The following is a 20,199-nucleotide window of genomic DNA, read 5'->3' on the forward strand; positions in this document are numbered from 1 at the left end:
CTCACCTAAGTTGTAAACTGAAGAGAAAAGTACATTGACTCTCACTTGCCGTGTTGTACCTACCGTCTCACAACGTTGTCTATTCCCTTAAAGCCATCCAGTTCCGGCTCTCATTCCGGACACCACTTTCACTTTCATTTTTGTAAATCTTCCTGTCCTGTTAGCCTTTCTGGGAAATCCCTCTGGGATCCTTCTCCCACTTCGAGTAAGGTGGTACTCTCATACGTTATAAATACAAAGACGATGGTCAAGGAGTCACATGGCTTTCGGGTAAAACCGTGTCCAGTGCGCTTATTGGATATTTGTAGTTTACATTGATTCATTTCGAAAACGTCAAATACTTTAAATAATCAATTTCTCTTTCAGAGATTTAACTTGCGATTAATAAGGTAAGTTACACATGCACATTTTAATCTTTATATATTTTAAATAAAGGTTTTGTTTCCACATGTACTTTATATACATGTATTACTTTGTTTCAAAAATGATGAAAAAAGATTTTAATATAAAAACTTTAATATAAAAATTAGAAATTGTTTATTTGTCTATTTCTTGTAATTTATTAGTGTTTATTTCGATCGTTGTTTCATTTTAAAAGAAACTTATCTCGAGTGTTTTCACTTTAAAAGAAACTTACCAATGCCATGCAATTTCTACCTTACCATTATTGTATTTTTTGAGAGCGTTTTGTAGAGTAATACTTTACATTGTAATTTTGTGCATTATAATAATAGAATTTGCGGTTTGAAATTATAAATGCAAAGATAGTGCGTTATTATTGAAGTAGAATGCGCGCGTGATCAGAATCATGTAGCCGGTTTCTTTCCTTCGGCTCTGATTGGCGCGCTCATCTAACGGCACTTGGTGAACCAGCACGTCGACTGCCAACAGTCGATCTCGCAGACGTTCGAGCACTGTTCTCGAGGATCACCGCGAACATATTTTTGTGACAAGAATGTTGTGTAAAAATATATTGAATTGTGATTATTTGACAGTTTGGTGAGAAGAGAGTTTGATTTCAGTAAAGTATTTTTTTTTGCCAAAAAAAATAACAAATATGACATATACGATGATAGTGTCAAACATATCTTGTGCGATAAATTAATTTGTTAATTTACGTACGGTATTTAAATTTTGTTACATTAATATAAAAAAAACTACATTAATGTGTAAACAAATATCTCTCGTTAAAAAAACAAAAATAATTTGAAGATAGAGATTATATCAATTGTTTAAATGTAATTATTAAGTGTCACAAATTAATTATTTGACATTGTGTTGAATTTATTGTGTGTCATGATATTATGTGTTTTTAAATCTTTTAATATACAATAAACTGACGAAAAAATGTTATTCTAGGTGGAGTAATTAGAAGAAACAGAATGCAACCGCAGCAGTTGTTGGTAATTCTGGGAATACTTTTGACGTCCTCGCAGGTATGGTGTCAATCTATCGGCAAGGTTACATTTCAGGATAACAATTCCGAAGATCAAACAGAAAAACAAGGTAACATAATAAAAACAAATGACAAACTAAAGTATAGATTAAAAATATAATATAAAAGTATAAAATGATTTTAAATTTATAATTTCAGAAACTCCGCAAGAAGCTCCGTCGCAACAAAGAGGATTTAATCCTATTCAACATGTAGAAAACCTATTCGATTATATTGGTCTTGGAACCGGACGAAACGTTGATCCATACTTGGCAAAGGTCAACGAACGTTGCATAAGCGGCGATTTGGCTGAATGTTTTAAATCCCAAGCTTTAAGTTACTTTTCGGACTTCTTCGATCATGTTGAATATTCTTTGAATGATTACGTCCGGATTAAACGGATGTCTGATCGAGTAGTGAATAAAGTAGATCATCAGCCGTACGAATATTCAAATGAACCTAGGTACAAATTTATTTCTATAAAAAAATGCATGTATAGTAATTAAGTTTATAATTATAACGTTACGTGTAAAAATTTTCGTGGTTTTTTAAAATTCTTAAATTGTACTTTCTTGATTATACGATTAAAAAAAAAGCAACCACAAGAATTTTTTAAATATTTTGCTAACATTAAAAATATGAATAGAGTATAGCGTCTTCAAGATTAAAAAAAAAAAAATATATTATATTTTAGATCCGAAGAAACAGAATGGGATCAACTGCTTAACTTTATAAAACGAAAAATAGAGAGATTTGTTAAAACAATGTCTTTCGAATTGACTATACCTGATACGGAAACTGGTAGCGATGGCTCGTACAAGGCAAGATTTTTGGACGAGATCGCTGACGAAGTAAACATTCTTGAGGACAAGAAGGATACACTTTTTTGTAAGTATTTATTTTAAAATTTTAAATAAACAAAATTGTTTTAAAGTTATTTTCAATAATAAATTAAACAATATGTTTCAAAAAATATTTCTGAATTCATGTTTATAGATTTTAGATGTATTACTTTATGCAAATTTGTTTAATGCAAACTTTGAATTGATTTGTTTCAGCTCGTTATCAGCTTAGAAGACTTATAATACCTATGTTACTCATCCTGAAGCTTTTCAAGTTGAAGTTATTACTTTTCTTGCCTTTAATCTTAGGATTGGCTTCATTCAAGAAGTTCCTCGGATTCCTAGCAATTGTTATACCCGGTATAATAGGTTTCTTTAAGTTTTATAAGCCGTACCAAACCTATCACGCGCCAGTTTACACGAAAAATGGAATCGGCTATCCTCAGTACGGTATACACCCAGATATTGATTATGCCGGTCATTACGGAAGTGCAGGAACCTACGGTCAGGATTTAGCATATCGGGGATATCAACATTATAATTCTAAGTAGTTAAATTATAACTGAGTTTATGTATTTTTATAGAAAAAAATGTAGCCATGTCTTTATACGTATAAAAAAATATTTGTAAATAAGAAGTCATTTTCATTACTGAAAATAATTATCTTGCTCTTAAGTCGTATGTTTTTTATTCATTATAAATGGTTGAAAAAAAAATCTTATATGTCGCGTGTATATGTGAGTGCGTGTATTAGAGAAAAGAAAAATAGAAATTAAAATATTTTGTAATGTAAAATATGTATTATAAAATACAAAATATGTTGTTAAGTTATATTTATTATAACGTATGCTATTGCTTACCGTTTGCTAATTTATGTTACTTATACGTAATACGAAGATTTTTATATCTTAAAAGTGCTGTGTCTATATAAAACCAATTTACAACTAAGTATTAAGATACAAGCCAATATGCCGGATGTATGTACAATTGTGTATGTATATATATTTATTTACTTCTTTTAAACATGTAAATTAATGCACATGAAAAATTGAATTGAATTGAATTCGAAAATTTACATACCATGCTTGCAACTCATATATGTACAATAAAATGCCCAATTTATCTTTTCTCTCTCTCTTTCTCTCCATGAAAATTAAAAAATCCTTTGATACTCCAAAAAAGATACCTTGACCAATAGATTTTTACAATTGTTTTTAAAATAAAAATATATTCTCAATCAGTTTAATGAAAACAATTTAAATATGAAGAAAAATTAGATCAAAATCAGATCGAATGTGTTCTAATATTTTGTCAATTCTACTGTCAATATTGACAACATCAGTGATGTATAATTTTATGTTTCAGCTAGACTGCCTTTGATCAAACAGTACAGATTAGAAATATAATCATTACTCAAATCATTTATTTTACAAAATTTAGCGAAAGTAAACTGTCGAATTAAATTTTTAAAACCCGATGCAAGTTGTCTTTCAATCGATCTATACTCGGTTATTATGGGTCGGAAAAAATCTCAAAACGGGATTTGAACTTGGGACTTCCAGATTCGCAGCTCTTATAAGGTTGCGTGTGACTGTCGGGTCAATCAATGCAAACTATATGAATTTTTTAATTAACTTTAATTCAAATTTTACTTGTGTATTAATTTATACGTTTAAGGAAAGTAAACAAATACATATATAATTGCACGTACATTTCGCATATTGGCTTTAATATTTAATTGTACAGTTTTACGAGCTTTTAAATTGTTATAAAATCATTTTGTTTTTATCTGTGAAGTATCGTTGTACTTTTTCTATTGATGTGTAATAGCATAAAAGTAACTTATAATACAAATGGTATTTTGTAAGTAAAAACATCAAGTTTAAAATTAAATAATATTATATATAAATAATAGTTTTATAAACTTCTTTTTGTAAGAAGAATGTATAAATAAGAAAAACTTTTGCATCTAAGATATTTGTAAATGGTTAAACTCTTATCTTAACGTTAAAAATACAAAACAACTAGAACGCGATAATTTGTGCAGAGAAGTCGACCGTGAAAAGGAATCTCTTGCGTATCAATTAATAAGATTTATTACTCTCGCTCGATACTCTTTGCATATACGTCAGCGTAAATTGTTTTTATAATTATTGACACGTTTTATATTTGCCTTCATCGATAATCACTCATGTTCTGCTTACTTAAGTGCCAAAGCTATTTACATGGAACGATTGATAAGTATTCGAATGACTATTGTTGACAAATTTCAGAAAAACAAGTGTCAAACGCTGGCTTGTTATCGAACGTAATATCTGTGTGACAGCTCGTCAAAGACTCAATAATTTTTGATCAACTAAAATTTTAACTTGCAAAGTCAAAATTCGAGCTAGCTTCTAATTTTTATCTGATTCACCTCATTCACTACATATGACCTTGTGTGATTTCCTATACTTTGATGAGCTGTCATACAAAAATTATGTCCGATAGTGAGCTAGCGTTTTGACACTTGTTCTTCTGTAGAAATCCTGATAATAAAGTGACAGTAGACAATTATAATGTGATATTACTGTCGTTATTTTATTATTGTTTTAGATATTTATCAATTGCTTCACATAAAAGTCCTTTATACGCTGAAAGAAAAAAATATAGAACACGATAATTTTTACATAAATTATGTAAATTAAATTTCTTGCTCTAGTAATCTTACGAAAAAGATGTTTCTCACTACTGTCACGTAAAACCAAAAATACTTGTTCAGCCAGCAATACTCGGATATTACCCAATATCCTCTTTAATCGCGTGAAAATTTTCCGATGTCACTCCACTTCTCTCTCGGATGCACGTAGGGAACTATCTTAGATGCGAACCGGTCCGATTCTTACTCGCGATCCGGAGAATTAGATGAGACGGACCTGCTGACCAAGTGGCCTAGTTTATCGAGAAGACCGGAAACGAGGAGCCGTTCTACGGCGATATGCGAAAAACGCCTATAGATAGAAATTTCAATTGATTTCCATTTATCATTTGCGTTTTAAATTGATTTTTTGCAAAAACAAAATTGGAAAAGCGTGCACTGCACATGTATGAGATATTTTTCGGACTCACATTATTATTTTATTTGATTTATAACAATAATAAAATTTAAAAACTTAGCGTTGAATTTTTTTCAAAAATTGCAATCTATTTGGAATAAAAAGTAAGATAGTCTGGTGCTCTTGCTAACATGATTATATTTGTGATATTGTGATACACTCGCCCGCGCGGGAGTGAAAGGAAACGCGAGTCATGACGATTATAATGGGATTATTTGGCTGTCTCTCCACAGGGAAAAACCTGCGAACTAGCGCGCTCGTAATTATATAAATTTCTTTGTAAATGTCCGAAAATACATACGTAGAATTACTGAGAAAACTGTTGTTTGTTACAAGTATGGTACGGGGCGAAAACGATGCCACTGCATAAAAAGAAGTCGTTCGACTTTTCGGTTTTTTCTGTACTTTCTATTAAATTACCGGAAGCCCTTGCGCGAGAATAACAAGCTTCGAAACTTTCATACATTTTCTTTTTGAATTTCACCGTTTTTATTTTCCGCGAGTTAAGTTTCAATGTTGAAAATGTATTTTTTGATTGTAAACGAATCAGACGTATATTTCAATTTTGCGCATATTAGATGAAAAAAAAAAAAAATGAGATTAACAATACAGTTACGTGAGCTAAATAATTGTCGACGATGTATTACAACGATTTGATTATTAACGGTGTTGTGTTCTTTTCTGCTGAGATCGCGCGCTATCTTTTTTCGCCATCGTGCAACGGTCCAAGTTAGCATTGCGTATTATGAGTGTGGGATCTGGGCGACTGATGTGCTTTTGAAGAGATGTATGCGTACGCAAATTAATGCAAACAATTCCAAGGTGTCTGCTCGACGCTATTTTCCGTCAGGTCGCTCACCTGTTTTTCGCAGCACACATTATGTTATACAAGTTTCTATAAATAATTTATAAGTATTAAATTTATTTAAAAGATATCAAAAGCCACAATTGTCAATATTTTTTTGCAATATGCAAAACTTAAAGCGGATTAAAGTAGTACAGCGACAAATTGATCATATTATGCGGCATGCATCTGCACGCCTCATTATCAATAGTTGTTTTATTTCGACAAACAGATTCTCAGAGAGGAGAATTCTCAAATAATTCCCGTCTGGAATTCAATATAACGGTGCACGGAGCACCAAAACGCTCGCGAGCATCTCGATTTCCACGTATCGTATAGTCCGCTATAGGAAAGATCGGTTTACATATGACGAGCTTTCGCGGTTAGGTCGCGACGTTAACCTCTGCGCCTACCCGCGAAAGTTGCTTTTACGAGAAAACCGGCTAAATTCAAGAATAAGAGAGGCGATCATTTTCTTCGATCTCCCCCACGTATCATTACTCACCAAGTAACAGTATTCGATGTATTTAAGAGCTATTTCGGTTTACGACGCTTTTTTGAAATACTATTCCCGTGAAGGTGCAGTAGAGAAATTACACCTCATGCTGAGACTATTTTTTTGGTCAAATAATTAATAATAAATCTCTGCTTCGAGACATCAAAAAATACATTTCAACGTTTAATGGCGTGTGAAAAAAAAAACAAATAAAACTTTGTTATATCGGAATATTGTAAAATACACACGCTGGTTCTTCTATTTTCTGGCAAATTGTAATTATTTTATTCGTTACGATGAATGTCTTGGAAGCAGTAAACTTATAATTAAGTAAACGGGATTGTAAGGTAATAATGAAAATAAATAAACATAAATCAGTGTTGAGAGATGTCTTGTTATATAGATCCTACCGCTACTGCAGATTGTATCTCGTTTGAGAGAAGACGATGATAAATGTATTTCGCCAGACGAATCTAGTAAGAAAATGATTTTCTGCTTAACAGTTTAATTGCTTCACTCGTTAGCTCAAAACATCTAATTATCGCGCGTATATGACTTGGTCATTTGTCAGAATGACAAAGTTTTATTTGACAATCTTGCGGTTTTTTTTGCTGGTCGAAAAGAATTATTATCCTAACTAATATCTCGCGTTCATCTCTGAGTAATAAAAACAAGTGGTTTTTGTGGCGCTTGTAGTTTTTCAACCTCGACGAAAGATTAACGATATTTATTCACCGAATAATATCACAGAAGCGCTCAACTGTCTGTTTATTTATCGGATTGGAAAATACGCGCGATATGCAACGTGATAAATCGCAAGTGTCGATATCTTCGCGCGTTCGCTCTCGTTCGCTTTCTTCGAAATTTTTGCAACGCGCCGCTGCTTTCCACGCCTTATAGAATCCTTAGTGCTACTTCGCAATCAAACGACTAATGAATGACGTGTGCCGATCGAATATATTCTATAATGCGCGCGCGTGTCAGTAAGAAGATCTGATATCGGGAGCAACGTGTGTGTGGAAGCGGCATCGGTCCGTCGAATCTGAGAGTCTCTCACTTGCGCGTCAAATCGTGTGTAACGTGCGATTAGATCTAGAGTCGTCTATATTTAAAGACCGCAAATGAGTTTCTCCTCGTCATCCTAAAAATCCTCGTCATTCTAGAGCAGATTACATATGCGCATAAAGAGAGTTTGGTATACGAATACAAAAATACACGCACGTTCGATATATCGTCAAGTAAATTAATCCACATTTCCGCTCGCCGATTCCGGCAACACTTTTTCAAAAAATTAATTAAACCAGGTAAAAATAGATTCTCGTTCGAATTCTGCTCCAGTAATTTCGTATACTCAAACTCAACTTACTCGTCTGTGTCCTAACTTTCTCGGTGTGCGCGCGGATCTTTTCTCGTCTCTCTACTCTAAAAGTTCACGGGTGCGTAGAAAAAAAATTCGTGAAAAGCCCGGCGATTAACGTACCATCGTATACTTGCGCTTGCGTATAAGGTGCCCGTATACGCATTCGGAGATGGACGAACGGATGGATGGCGTGCGTGCTCCACATTCGTGACACGGTTCTCGCGAGTCGGTAATGGTCCACCAGAAACGACCGGGGAGCGACTCGCGTGTTTTCCTCTTCCGCGCGCGCGCGCACGCGGTCGTTCATGAATCGCGCGTGTCGTACATGAGCCGCGTCACCTACTACACATAGAAAGAAGCGAGCGCAATGAGCCGCTGCTGTTCGCACGATTTACGATACAGTAGCGTGCACCACGCTTCTGGGAACCAGTTTGTGTTGTGCACACAAACGCGGGAGGGAAACAACGTTTGCTTCGTCCTCGGAAGAGGAGGCGTGTTGGCGCGCGTTGCTCTCTTTGCGCGTATATGTTGCCAGGTAACGCGCAAAGGACAGCAAGCTATACGTACATACTACTACACATCCATAAGTCTCTTGGATCGGGTCAATCCTCTTGCTAGACAGTCATGCATGTATCTGTCCCACTACTACTTTGGGCCATCGCTCGGCCGTGTTTCTCAAAGCCGAGTATCAAAGGCATATAATACACCACTACCATTCGTTCCTGACCACCGTCTTTCTCGCAACGGGGCCTCTGTACACCTTTCCGCGTGGAAGGTGGTGGTGCAAACTATGTTGCGCACACCTTGGATGTATCCACGAAGGCGGCGATCTACGTATATAAAGTCGTCGGGGCAAGACGCCGGGTTCAGAAGACCTGTACTACTCCTCTCGATCTATCGTGTCGGAAACACAGAGAGAGAATTCGCGTGACGGGGCAGATCCGCGAGATCCGACCAGCTGATCGATTGAATCAAATTCGGAGAAGGGCCCGTTTTTCGTGCAACGTCCCGGTCTCTTCCTTCCCTCTGCGACTCTGTAGCTTCGGGGCCCAACAGGTGGGTCAATTTATCATTCCCGTTATTCGCGGATCATTGAATGTACTCGCGACTGTTCACCTACATCCTTTCGTACGTACGTACGTGTCGCTCGGAGGCACGCGGAACAGTCGCGTCTAGCCTCACATCCGATCAATACTGATATCATTCCTGTGTTCATCTGCATATAACACCGAATCGATATTGATCGTTATTAGATATCGAGTTGAAGTTTTGATTTTGATCTTAATAAGGGGCGTTTTAAAAAAAATGTATCTATCGTTTTAGTTTTTGTATTTGATTTTTCTCCGTGAGTAAGTGTTCGTGTGTGTGTTGTGCGCCTAACTGATATGTTTTCTGAAATGTTTCAGCAGCATGAAGGCAATTTTAGTGTTCGCTTTACTCGGTCTGAGTGCATGTCTGGCCAATCCTCTAGAGAAGAAAGAGAAGATCGGCGTTACCGAGCCGCAGTCCGTGACGCTGACAGATCGCGCAAAGTACGAAGAAGAGCTTCTTCGCAAACTCAACTCGAAATGCTCCCAAAATGACATCAGCAGCTGCGTGATACTGAAGTTGGTGACGTACATGAACAAATTGCTGAAGAAGGCCTCGATCGAGCTCACGGACGACATCGAGATCAGGAAAACGAGCCAGACGTCGGAAGACGTTATCACGTTCGAAGCTGGCAGGAGCAAGGACGACGAGACTCAGTTCCTCGATCTTGTCGCGAACAAGATTTACGCCTTCGTTAAGTCGAGGAGTATCAAATGGAGAATTTTGCCCGACGACGATATCGTCGTCTCGGCGTCGGAGGACGAGACCGGTTCGTTAAATCTGGGTCTTTCCATCGAACCATCCGACAAACCTACTCAAGATGGTAATTATAACTTTTAATGTGTGCGTGTGTGTGTTAAAAAGAATTATAACTTTATCATTTAATTAAATAATTTGTATTCAAAGTTTTGATAAAATTGAGATAATTTAAAGTAATCAATTATTTGTCACACATTTTTTTTTATAAAGTTAAGAATTAAATTTCATTTTTTCGATTTACGTTTAAACTATTATATCTTTTTTAGTTTTAGTAATGTTTTTTAATTTCTTAAATTGTTTAAAAATTGTGCATTGATGCGCAGTGTGATAATATCGCAAACATTATGGTTAGATATTACGCTGTTCACTAAAGTTACGATCAAGCAACTTGCATATCAGAAATGACAAGTTCAGTCTCAGATTTCAATTTACACTACGCGCGAGTTAAGTTGTTGTGTCATCGACTGCATAAACAAACAACTTTCGCTTAGCTTTGGCTCATTCATCACCGAACTCTATCGCTTTCACCGCGGAAAGTTACAATTATATGTCGTATTTCTTTGTTGATTAACTCGTCGAAAGTAAACAATAGTTCCGTCTCTAAATTCCTAATTTCCGTCTTTTCGCTTCTCGCAGGTCGCGGAAAGAAAAACAACAACATGGGTCCGTTGATGGCCGCGGCTATTCTGAAGATCGGTCTCATCGGCGGTCTCGCGTTCAAGGCTCTCGCCCTTCTGGTCGGCAAGGCTCTTCTCCTGTCAAAGATCGCTCTCCTGCTGGCCGGTATCATAGGCCTGAAGAAACTCTTCTCGCATGGGAAACACGTGACCTATGAGGTGGTGGCGCATCCTCACCACGATCACGGCCACGGCGATAGTTACTCGAGCGGGTGGGCGAGAAACTTCTACGGACAGACGCCGACCTCCGGTCAGACAGACGCTCACGAGCTGGCGTACTCGGCGCACGTGAAGTGAACGTTACCCGATCTATTGTCGGAGCAGGATCCAAAGATCGTCGCCGACGACAATCGACGTCCTTGGATCCGCGCATCTCTCGAGCGTATTATTTATTTGTACTCACTTCATCTTTTTCCGTCTTTTTTTCATCCCTTTCGATCGCTCCTCTCGTTGCTCTCTTTTCCATTATTATCTTCACCATGCTCAAAGGACGGACTGAACGACACGTGAATATGTCACTGACACACGACAACGTTGTACGTATAATTACCGCAACGGCGACATCAAAGACGCTACGTTACAGATTATGGACGTGCAGCCGTTAGATTATAGACAAGAGTCTCTCATTGTTTAAATGCGTACGGAGGATACGCATCGCAAGACTCTTGTCTACTTTCGTGACTTTTGAATAATCACGGATACTGCGAGACTCTCGTCATCGAGAAGATTCACACACGTTTCCATAGATTTGTTTGCTTATAATATGCAGACCTGTGATACGTCAAAGAGTTTTTAAGTACATGCACATGTTGCGTATTAAACGTTAAATATGATTATCTTACGTTCGGTTTAACATGTTTACTTGTGGCGTTAAATGTGGTCGTATATATCGTCGTGTATTTCCTGTTGTAAACGGAAAGTTTAGATAAATGAAATTTAGAATTATAGACGAGACCACAATTAACGCCAAATGTAGCAAACTCTTAGATAATATATATATATATATATATACATATAGTTTTTATTTGCTATTGTATTTATTGATGTTTTATTTCATTTATTATTTAGATAATCATTTTTAATGTTAAATGCACTGCGCGTGTAAACATATAGGTATGAGTATTTTCGAAGTAAACATTTGACGTAAAATATCAATCGTAATATTAGAAATAATAAAGTTTGTTTTGCAAAATTAATAATTTCATGTAATTATGGAAATTATTAAAACCTAACTGTAATAAATTCTAAACTATCATAAAAAAAATTCAAAAGTCTCACACACACACAAATGTGCAAATAATTTGTTGAGCTCTCTTTTTCGCGCATTAGTAAATTAGAACAAGCTGTTTTTATCAGAGAGTCTTGTGGCGATCTGCTTGACGGAACGAACGACTTGTTTTGTTTTTAAGTTTACATAAATAAAGTTCTCTTAACGGAAGGACAGAACACTCGGACGTATAATGCCAAACTAACTAAAATAATAAATAACGACGCATGAAGCGCATAATGTATTTATATATACGTTCAATTTATACCATTTAATTAACGAGACTGCGAAATGTATTATAATTTTTTGTTATTTTTTTATATTATTGATATTTTTTATTACTTTTTGTATGTAAACAAACAAATAAATATTTATTATTTTTATACAATTTTATTTTTTTATTGTACCTACCATACACACGTTTAAAAAAATATATAAAAAAACATTTTTTATTGTGATGTAAAGATCTTTGTCATTCAATACTTTTTATCTCTGATATCTCGAAACTTGTAATTAGTAAATGTTTTAAATAGCCTTATATTTTACACTTACAAAAAAGTTTTGTCTAAACAATCGATTTTTAGTATCTACGACTTGTTTGTCACAACAGATAACACAAATGTAACTGTTTAATTTTTAATGTGCTAATTGTAATCAGTTATTAAAAATCTCTCGTAACATGTGTTATCTATAGTTCGAAATGAAACTGCCGGAAAGATTCAACACGTGATATTAAGCTTTTAAGAGCGTCCTCCTTTTTTAATCGCGGTGACTAATGTCCCTGGTGAAACAACTTTCGTGTAAAAGTCGAGACGGATACGCTCGAACTACGCAGTCGCTAAACACAAGTTTCTGCGGACGATACAGGCATTACTATGTGCGGTAAGCATTTTAGTCACGATCGTTAGTTGTGGTCTATTTAAAACGATTTGTAGACCGGATATATATGGGGCAAAATAAATCGCCGCGTAAAAGCGAGAACAAAAGTTCCGATTTCACGATCAGACGATTCATTTCGGTGCTTTTATGCTACAGTTGCAAAAAAAAAAATACACAACAGAATATTTTGATATTAATAACGAAGATATTTGAGGTTACCGATTAAAAATGATAAAAGCGCGATACGTGATGCTTTTGAACAAAAAATTAAGTATAAATGCGATTTGGTGTTAATGTAGAAACTTAATATATAATTGAATATGATAAGTAATTAATATAATTGAATTTTAATTTTTCACAGTTTAATACGACGAGTATATCATTTTATTGCGCGAGTTTCTTACATAGAGCACGTGGATTGCTCCTGACTATGAAATCATTGACAATATCCGACAATTACGAATGTCAAGTGCAACGTTCCGGTTTATAATTCTTAGCGGGACTCTAGCGCCAAGCGTGTGATTATTTTAACCAGCTTATTGTATATGGCGTAATGCGCATCTACGTTTCCGCAGACGAGTTATCGTAAGAGTACTATTATATTATATATTGTATTCTCAAAGGCCGAGAAGAACAATTTTTTTTATAACACTTACGCGTTGTACAATAATAGCAATAAATATTTAATCTCCATTTACATATTTTATCATATACATATACGCACACAAACGATTTGTTCTTTATTAATTAAATAAATATATTTTAAATATTTACACAAGGCGAGAATTTGTTATTTTGCACTTAGAAAAAAAAATTAGACACGTTTATTGGATAGAAGGGAAAACTACCTGGACCACGTGATACATCAGGCATTTCTCATTCAAATAAGTTGACCTCCTTTCGAGTGTCCGCTTTCTCCATCCTGATCGGCAAGGATCAGAAGAAAGAGAGACAGAGATAGAGAAAAACATTCGCGAGATAAGAGAGCACGGTGTGAGCAGAAAGAGAGAACCGTTCATCTTCGTGACGCTCAGGAAATCGACTTTCGATTTCCGACGTGCGGAGGATTGCGGACTTGACCCAATTTCTTCATTTTGTTTTTATTTCAAAAAACGTTTGCACATGTGACGAGAAAAGAAATTCGAGTCCGGTGTGTGTCCGAAACCTCGATTATACACGGATATCTTACTCTCTGTCGCCAACAAGTGTTTGTTGATATTAATACGTTTTCTCTACTCAACTCGTCGCGATTATTATCATCGCGAACTTTGAACGTTCACCATTTGCCATATAATCGGTGCTCAAATTGTTCACCGCTTATTTGCTGTCACGCGCGAGGAATTAACGCTATCGATATTGGAAAACGATCTGGGCAAACACATTGGATCTGGAATTAACCGTTGATTTCTGATATGTGGGTCAATCGCGCGCGCTCGCACAAGCGCGCACACATACAAAATGCCAAAGTAACCTGGTTTCTTGCTTACTCGAAACGCAATTACCTACAAATTGGAGAAATTAATACCGGAGCAAAGTGGTGAAAATCTCTTTGACGCTTATGAGATATCTATTATCGCGTAATTGTGTTATGACGTTCAGGCTTATTCAATCAATTTTACTTTTAAAACGCCGGGTATTTTTTTAATTTGTATAATTTTAAAAATACTTTATAATAATTTAAAAAATTGAGAAATGCTGAAGTCTTAAAAAAAAAAAAACGTTACAAAGTAACGATTAAATATTATTCTAGCAATTGCCGAAATGATCTAAAAAAAATTTTTCAACTTTTAGAAAAATCGCAATTGTTGTTTCGCGCACATTGACAATCAATATTAACCACATTAAGTATAAAGAAAAAGAAGGAAAAAGAAATAGAAATGCGTAGAAATAGAATAACTTAAATGCGAATAATCTAGCGTGATAATGTTATGATAACGAACTGTTTTACGGACCGTTACACCCTTGATGCATATTGTGCGCAACGTGATAAATCCGCAATAAACCTCAATTTCATGAGTGAACTAAAATACAACGCAAATATAAAAAGTCGTAAATTCTCGCGCTTTAAAGTAAGCAGAGCATAGCTTATGTTAGTTGTGCAGTAATTAAAACCACCGCAATTCCGTATATTTCTATATGAATTTCGATACACGCGTTAGTATCGCAGATTTGACTGTACGCAACTAATTCTAGTCGATGACGATCGAGAGCCGCCTTGCGGAGGCTCGCGAACTTGAATGGAGGTTTGTCGATCGTCCGTCCGATGCGATCGAGTCGTCCCGAAGAACGGAAGAATGATTTCGAATCGGCTGTAGTTATACCTCAGCCTCTGCTTACGTATATACAGTGTCGGATATGCGAGGGGAAGTGGAACAGAAGAGAAAGGCGCAACGAAGATGAACTAGATTTGGACAGTCATCTCTGTCTTCTTTCCTTCCACGACATTCGTCGTTCTCGTTGTCTCTTTTGCCTCTTTCTCGGAGTTTATCCACACCCTGCCCTTCCCCATTCGCATTTCTCACATTCTCCGATACGTAAGAGCCTGTCTCGATGTTGGTCATCTTGCGTACATCAAGAAAGAGAGAGAGAGAAAGAGAAGGAAAAAAGAGAACGACACGGAATCTCGGGGACTTGCAGGTACAATGTGTACCTGTCGCGGAATAAGATCGACAATAATCGCTGCCTCGGTCTATGGACAATCAGAGCCGTGCAAAAAATTTCATCGGCTACTTCTCGCATGAAGTGTTTCGCGGAAACACGCGTGTATTATTTGCTGATTTACTTGACCACGAGACGCGCCTTTTGCGTATATGATCGCGATTCGAAATCGGCACGTTCTCTTCCGCTCCACTAAAGCGCGGAAGGAGAGAAAGGAAAGAGAGCCGGAGCCGGAGCCGGAGCTGGTATCTCCGCGAGAGAAGAGTATCGCGGGTATTGGATGATCCGGGAGCGCGGTGATCTAGAATTGATGTTCAAGATGTTGCCCAGACGCGAATTACACCGGCGAAGGTTGGCGGCGAGGTGGAGGAAGGCGTCTTCATCTTTCGCCGATCCGATGGAACCCGGGCAAGCCTCTCGCAATCCGACCGCGCCGTAACGCTCTGAAACGCGTCGGAAACAAGAATTAAACGAATCGAAGAGACCGGCGTCTGGGTCTAGGAACGAAAAATTACCGGCTTAATGCACAGCAAGAGCAGCGAGTGGCAGCCATCGTGCTGCAATGCTCTCCTTGCTTTTTTCTTAGTACAATCACCGACCGTCACGTAGATCTATATAAATGGGAATTGCAAGCACTTACGCCGCAGCATTCGGACCTCCGCCGTAGGTTCCGCAGCTTCACAGTTTTCCACACGGGAGTTTTTCTTGCAGCTCTTGCACGCGCGGAGAGACGGTTGTTGTTTAACGAACGCGCATTAGGAAGCTGTTTGTCGACGGAGCCGTCCGAATTTTTTTTACGTACGTGACGTTCGTTTTTCTAACGGAGCGATGTTATGGATAGGCGGTATACCCGGGATCGGTCGTCGGCGTCTGATCGTCTGCGTCGCGTTGGCGGTCGCGCTATCGATCGTCGACACCGTCGACGCCGTCACCGCGGACAACGCCAAGGACGCGTGGACGGGATTTTCGACGTCGTGCGTGGCTGAGGACTCGAAGAATATATCGGTTTCTTGTCACGGGGTGCGAATCGTCCGGAAGATCGTGCAACAACTACTGGAGACCACCAGCAAGGAAAGAAACATCGAACTGTTCGATGGCATCAGTCTAGTTGAGACGTCCGGAAGCGGATCCTCCCGGAAGGCTAGAGTGTTAAAGGGCTTCGGAGGACTCGGACCTGTCCTACAGTTTCTGGAAGGTAGAGAACTGAGAATCAAACTGCCGTCCCTGCTTCCACCGAATATCGAGTCTGTTCTAAAGGAGAGTTTGCCTTCCGAAGCTGAAGGTTGGTTAACATTACTGTTCTCATCGTAAATTAGAGATGGAAATTTAATAAATTAAGAAAACTTTTTTTAAATTTTTGCTAATATTTTTGTTTTACAGCGAGAGGAGGTGGAGGAGGCGGCTTTGGCGGCGGCGGCGGCGGCGGTGGTTTCGGCGGCGGCAAAGGTGGCGGCGGTGGCGGTGGCGGCAAAAAAGGCGGTGGCGGCGGATATATGATTATGGCTCTTATGATGGGTAAGCATTCGTGACTAAGAAATATTGCGTAAACAGATAACTAATTAGACCAGACAGTTATGTGAAAGTACAATATATAATCGTTACACATTATCTAATCTTACACGGAAAAAACGTTTTGCTATTATAAGACCAGCAAGAAAAGCTTTGCTGAGTTTACTGAATGTTTTGTTTTATCAACAAAACATCTTGTTGAAAAAACAAAAAAATTCAAGTGGCTTAGCAAATTTTTTTACTGGCCATAGTAATCTTCTCGCTATTCTAGCAAAAAAAAATATATAATATGTTTTCGACGTTCAATGTTGGGAACACAATATATAACGCGTGCATGAAAAAATATATATAAAAATATATAACAAATATATAAAATATATATATAAAATATATATATATAAAATATATATATAATTATATATATATTTTATATATATATATTTTATATATATATTTTATATATTTGTTATATATTTTTATATATATTTTTTCATGCACGCGTTATATATTGTGTTCCCAACATTGAACGTCGAAAACATATTATATATTTTTTTTTGCTAGAATAGCGAGAAGATTACTATGGCCAGTAAAAAAATTTGCTAAGCCACTTGAATTTTTTTGTTTTTTCAACAAGATGTTTTGTTGATAAAACAAAACATTCAGTAAACTCAGCAAAGCTTTTCTTGCTGGTCTTATAATAGCAAAACGTTTTTTCCGTGTAAGATTAGATAATGTGTAACGATTATATATTGTACTTTCACATAACTGTCTGGTCTAATTAGTTATCTGTTTACGCAATATTTCTTAGTCACGAATGCTTACCCATCATAAGAGCCATAATCATATATCCGCCGCCACCGCCTTTTTTGCCGCCACCGCCACCGCCGCCACCTTTGCCGCCGCCGAAACCACCGCCGCCGCCGCCGCCGCCAAAGCCGCCTCCTCCACCTCCTCTCGCTGTAAAACAAAAATATTAGCAAAAATTTAAAAAAAGTTTTCTTAATTTATTAAATTTCCATCTCTAATTTACGATGAGAACAGTAATGTTAACCAACCTTCAGCTTCGGAAGGCAAACTCTCCTTTAGAACAGACTCGATATTCGGTGGAAGCAGGGACGGCAGTTTGATTCTCAGTTCTCTACCTTCCAGAAACTGTAGGACAGGTCCGAGTCCTCCGAAGCCCTTTAACACTCTAGCCTTCCGGGAGGATCCGCTTCCGGACGTCTCAACTAGACTGATGCCATCGAACAGTTCGATGTTTCTTTCCTTGCTGGTGGTCTCCAGTAGTTGTTGCACGATCTTCCGGACGATTCGCACCCCGTGACAAGAAACCGATATATTCTTCGAGTCCTCAGCCACGCACGACGTCGAAAATCCCGTCCACGCGTCCTTGGCGTTGTCCGCGGTGACGGCGTCGACGGTGTCGACGATCGATAGCGCGACCGCCAACGCGACGCAGACGATCAGACGCCGACGACCGATCCCGGGTATACCGCCTATCCATAACATCGCTCCGTTAGAAAAACGAACGTCACGTACGTAAAAAAAATTCGGACGGCTCCGTCGACAAACAGCTTCCTAATGCGCGTTCGTTAAACAACAACCGTCTCTCCGCGCGTGCAAGAGCTGCAAGAAAAACTCCCGTGTGGAAAACTGTGAAGCTGCGGAACCTACGGCGGAGGTCCGAATGCTGCGGCGTAAGTGCTTGCAATTCCCATTTATATAGATCTACGTGACGGTCGGTGATTGTACTAAGAAAAAAGCAAGGAGAGCATTGCAGCACGATGGCTGCCACTCGCTGCTCTTGCTGTGCATTAAGCCGGTAATTTTTCGTTCCTAGACCCAGACGCCGGTCTCTTCGATTCGTTTAATTCTTGTTTCCGACGCGTTTCAGAGCGTTACGGCGCGGTCGGATTGCGAGAGGCTTGCCCGGGTTCCATCGGATCGGCGAAAGATGAAGACGCCTTCCTCCACCTCGCCGCCAACCTTCGCCGGTGTAATTCGCGTCTGGGCAACATCTTGAACATCAATTCTAGATCACCGCGCTCCCGGATCATCCAATACCCGCGATACTCTTCTCTCGCGGAGATACCAGCTCCGGCTCCGGCTCCGGCTCTCTTTCCTTTCTCTCCTTCCGCGCTTTAGTGGAGCGGAAGAGAACGTGCCGATTTCGAATCGCGATCATATACGCAAAAGGCGCGTCTCGTGGTCAAGTAAATCAGCAAATAATACACGCGTGTTTCCGCGAAACACTTCATGCGAGAAGTAGCCGATGAAATTTTTTGCACGGCTCTGATTGTCCATAGACCGAGGCAGCGATTATTGTCGATCTTATTCCGCGACAGGTACACATTGTACCTGCAAGTCCCCGAGATTCCGTGTCGTTCTCTTTTTTCCTTCTCTTTCTCTCTCTCTCTTTCTTGATGTACGCAAGATGACCAACATCGAGACAGGCTCTTACGTATCGGAGAATGTGAGAAATGCGAATGGGGAAGGGCAGGGTGTGGATAAACTCCGAGAAAGAGGCAAAAGAGACAACGAGAACGACGAATGTCGTGGAAGGAAAGAAGACAGAGATGACTGTCCAAATCTAGTTCATCTTCGTTGCGCCTTTCTCTTCTGTTCCACTTCCCCTCGCATATCCGACACTGTATATACGTAAGCAGAGGCTGAGGTATAACTACAGCCGATTCGAAATCATTCTTCCGTTCTTCGGGACGACTCGATCGCATCGGACGGACGATCGACAAACCTCCATTCAAGTTCGCGAGCCTCCGCAAGGCGGCTCTCGATCGTCATCGACTAGAATTAGTTGCGTACAGTCAAATCTGCGATACTAACGCGTGTATCGAAATTCATATAGAAATATACGGAATTGCGGTGGTTTTAATTACTGCACAACTAACATAAGCTATGCTCTGCTTACTTTAAAGCGCGAGAATTTACGACTTTTTATATTTGCGTTGTATTTTAGTTCACTCATGAAATTGAGGTTTATTGCGGATTTATCACGTTGCGCACAATATGCATCAAGGGTGTAACGGTCCGTAAAACAGTTCGTTATCATAACATTATCACGCTAGATTATTCGCATTTAAGTTATTCTATTTCTACGCATTTCTATTTCTTTTTCCTTCTTTTTCTTTATACTTAATGTGGTTAATATTGATTGTCAATGTGCGCGAAACAACAATTGCGATTTTTCTAAAAGTTGAAAAATTTTTTTTAGATCATTTCGGCAATTGCTAGAATAATATTTAATCGTTACTTTGTAACGTTTTTTTTTTTT

The 20,199-nt window shown here is 38.1% G+C and overlaps 4 protein-coding genes across 8 annotated transcripts; 3 read left to right on the forward strand and 1 right to left on the reverse strand.

The window, feature by feature from the left end:
- Positions 1 to 277: 277 nt before the first annotated feature.
- On the forward strand, positions 278 to 2,919 carry LOC109856205. 3 transcript variants are annotated; one of them, XM_020431223.1, is made up of 5 exons: positions 278 to 389; positions 1,360 to 1,506; positions 1,595 to 1,898; positions 2,130 to 2,323; positions 2,494 to 2,919. In XM_020431223.1, exons 2-5 carry the CDS (start codon positions 1,383 to 1,385, stop codon positions 2,826 to 2,828), a joined length of 957 nt encoding a protein of 318 aa, XP_020286812.1. In that variant the 5' UTR covers positions 278 to 389; positions 1,360 to 1,382; the 3' UTR covers positions 2,829 to 2,919. The 3 variants fall into 3 exon arrangements, with proteins under 3 accessions (XP_020286812.1, XP_020286813.1, XP_020286810.1); XM_020431224.1 differs by lacking the exon at positions 278 to 389 and adding an exon at positions 905 to 1,021; XM_020431221.1 differs by lacking the exon at positions 278 to 389 and adding an exon at positions 905 to 999.
- Positions 2,920 to 8,840: 5,921 nt separating this feature from the next.
- LOC109856216 lies at positions 8,841 to 12,219 on the forward strand. Of its 3 annotated transcripts, none has more exons than XM_020431238.1 (3): positions 8,841 to 9,128; positions 9,479 to 9,984; positions 10,557 to 12,219. In XM_020431238.1, the coding sequence occupies exons 2-3, from the start codon at positions 9,483 to 9,485 to the stop codon at positions 10,892 to 10,894; spliced, it is 840 nt and encodes a 279-aa protein (XP_020286827.1). In that variant the 5' UTR covers positions 8,841 to 9,128; positions 9,479 to 9,482; the 3' UTR covers positions 10,895 to 12,219. The 3 variants fall into 3 exon arrangements, with proteins under 3 accessions (XP_020286827.1, XP_020286828.1, XP_020286829.1); XM_020431239.1 differs by having other exon boundaries at positions 8,842 to 9,128; positions 9,482 to 9,984; XM_020431240.1 differs by lacking the exon at positions 8,841 to 9,128 and adding an exon at positions 9,189 to 9,379.
- Positions 12,220 to 16,028: 3,809 nt separating this feature from the next.
- LOC109856219 (keratin, type I cytoskeletal 10-like) lies at positions 16,029 to 16,945 on the forward strand. The gene is made up of 2 exons (XM_020431241.1): positions 16,029 to 16,683; positions 16,782 to 16,945. The coding sequence occupies exons 1-2, from the start codon at positions 16,230 to 16,232 to the stop codon at positions 16,928 to 16,930; spliced, it is 603 nt and encodes a 200-aa protein (XP_020286830.1). The 5' UTR covers positions 16,029 to 16,229; the 3' UTR covers positions 16,931 to 16,945.
- Positions 16,946 to 17,718: 773 nt separating this feature from the next.
- Positions 17,719 to 18,621, reverse strand: LOC109856210 (keratin, type I cytoskeletal 10-like). Its single transcript, XM_020431229.1, has 2 exons — positions 17,966 to 18,621; positions 17,719 to 17,867 (listed from the first exon to the last, which is right to left on the reverse strand). The coding sequence occupies exons 1-2, from the start codon at positions 18,417 to 18,419 to the stop codon at positions 17,719 to 17,721; spliced, it is 603 nt and encodes a 200-aa protein (XP_020286818.1). The 5' UTR covers positions 18,420 to 18,621.
- Positions 18,622 to 20,199: the final 1,578 nt, after the last annotated feature.

Source organism: Pseudomyrmex gracilis, unplaced genomic scaffold, assembly GCF_002006095.1.
Source record: "Pseudomyrmex gracilis isolate BER0280 unplaced genomic scaffold, ASM200609v1 scaffold_110, whole genome shotgun sequence".
In the NCBI taxonomy this organism is placed as follows: Eukaryota; Metazoa; Arthropoda; class Insecta; order Hymenoptera; family Formicidae; genus Pseudomyrmex; species Pseudomyrmex gracilis.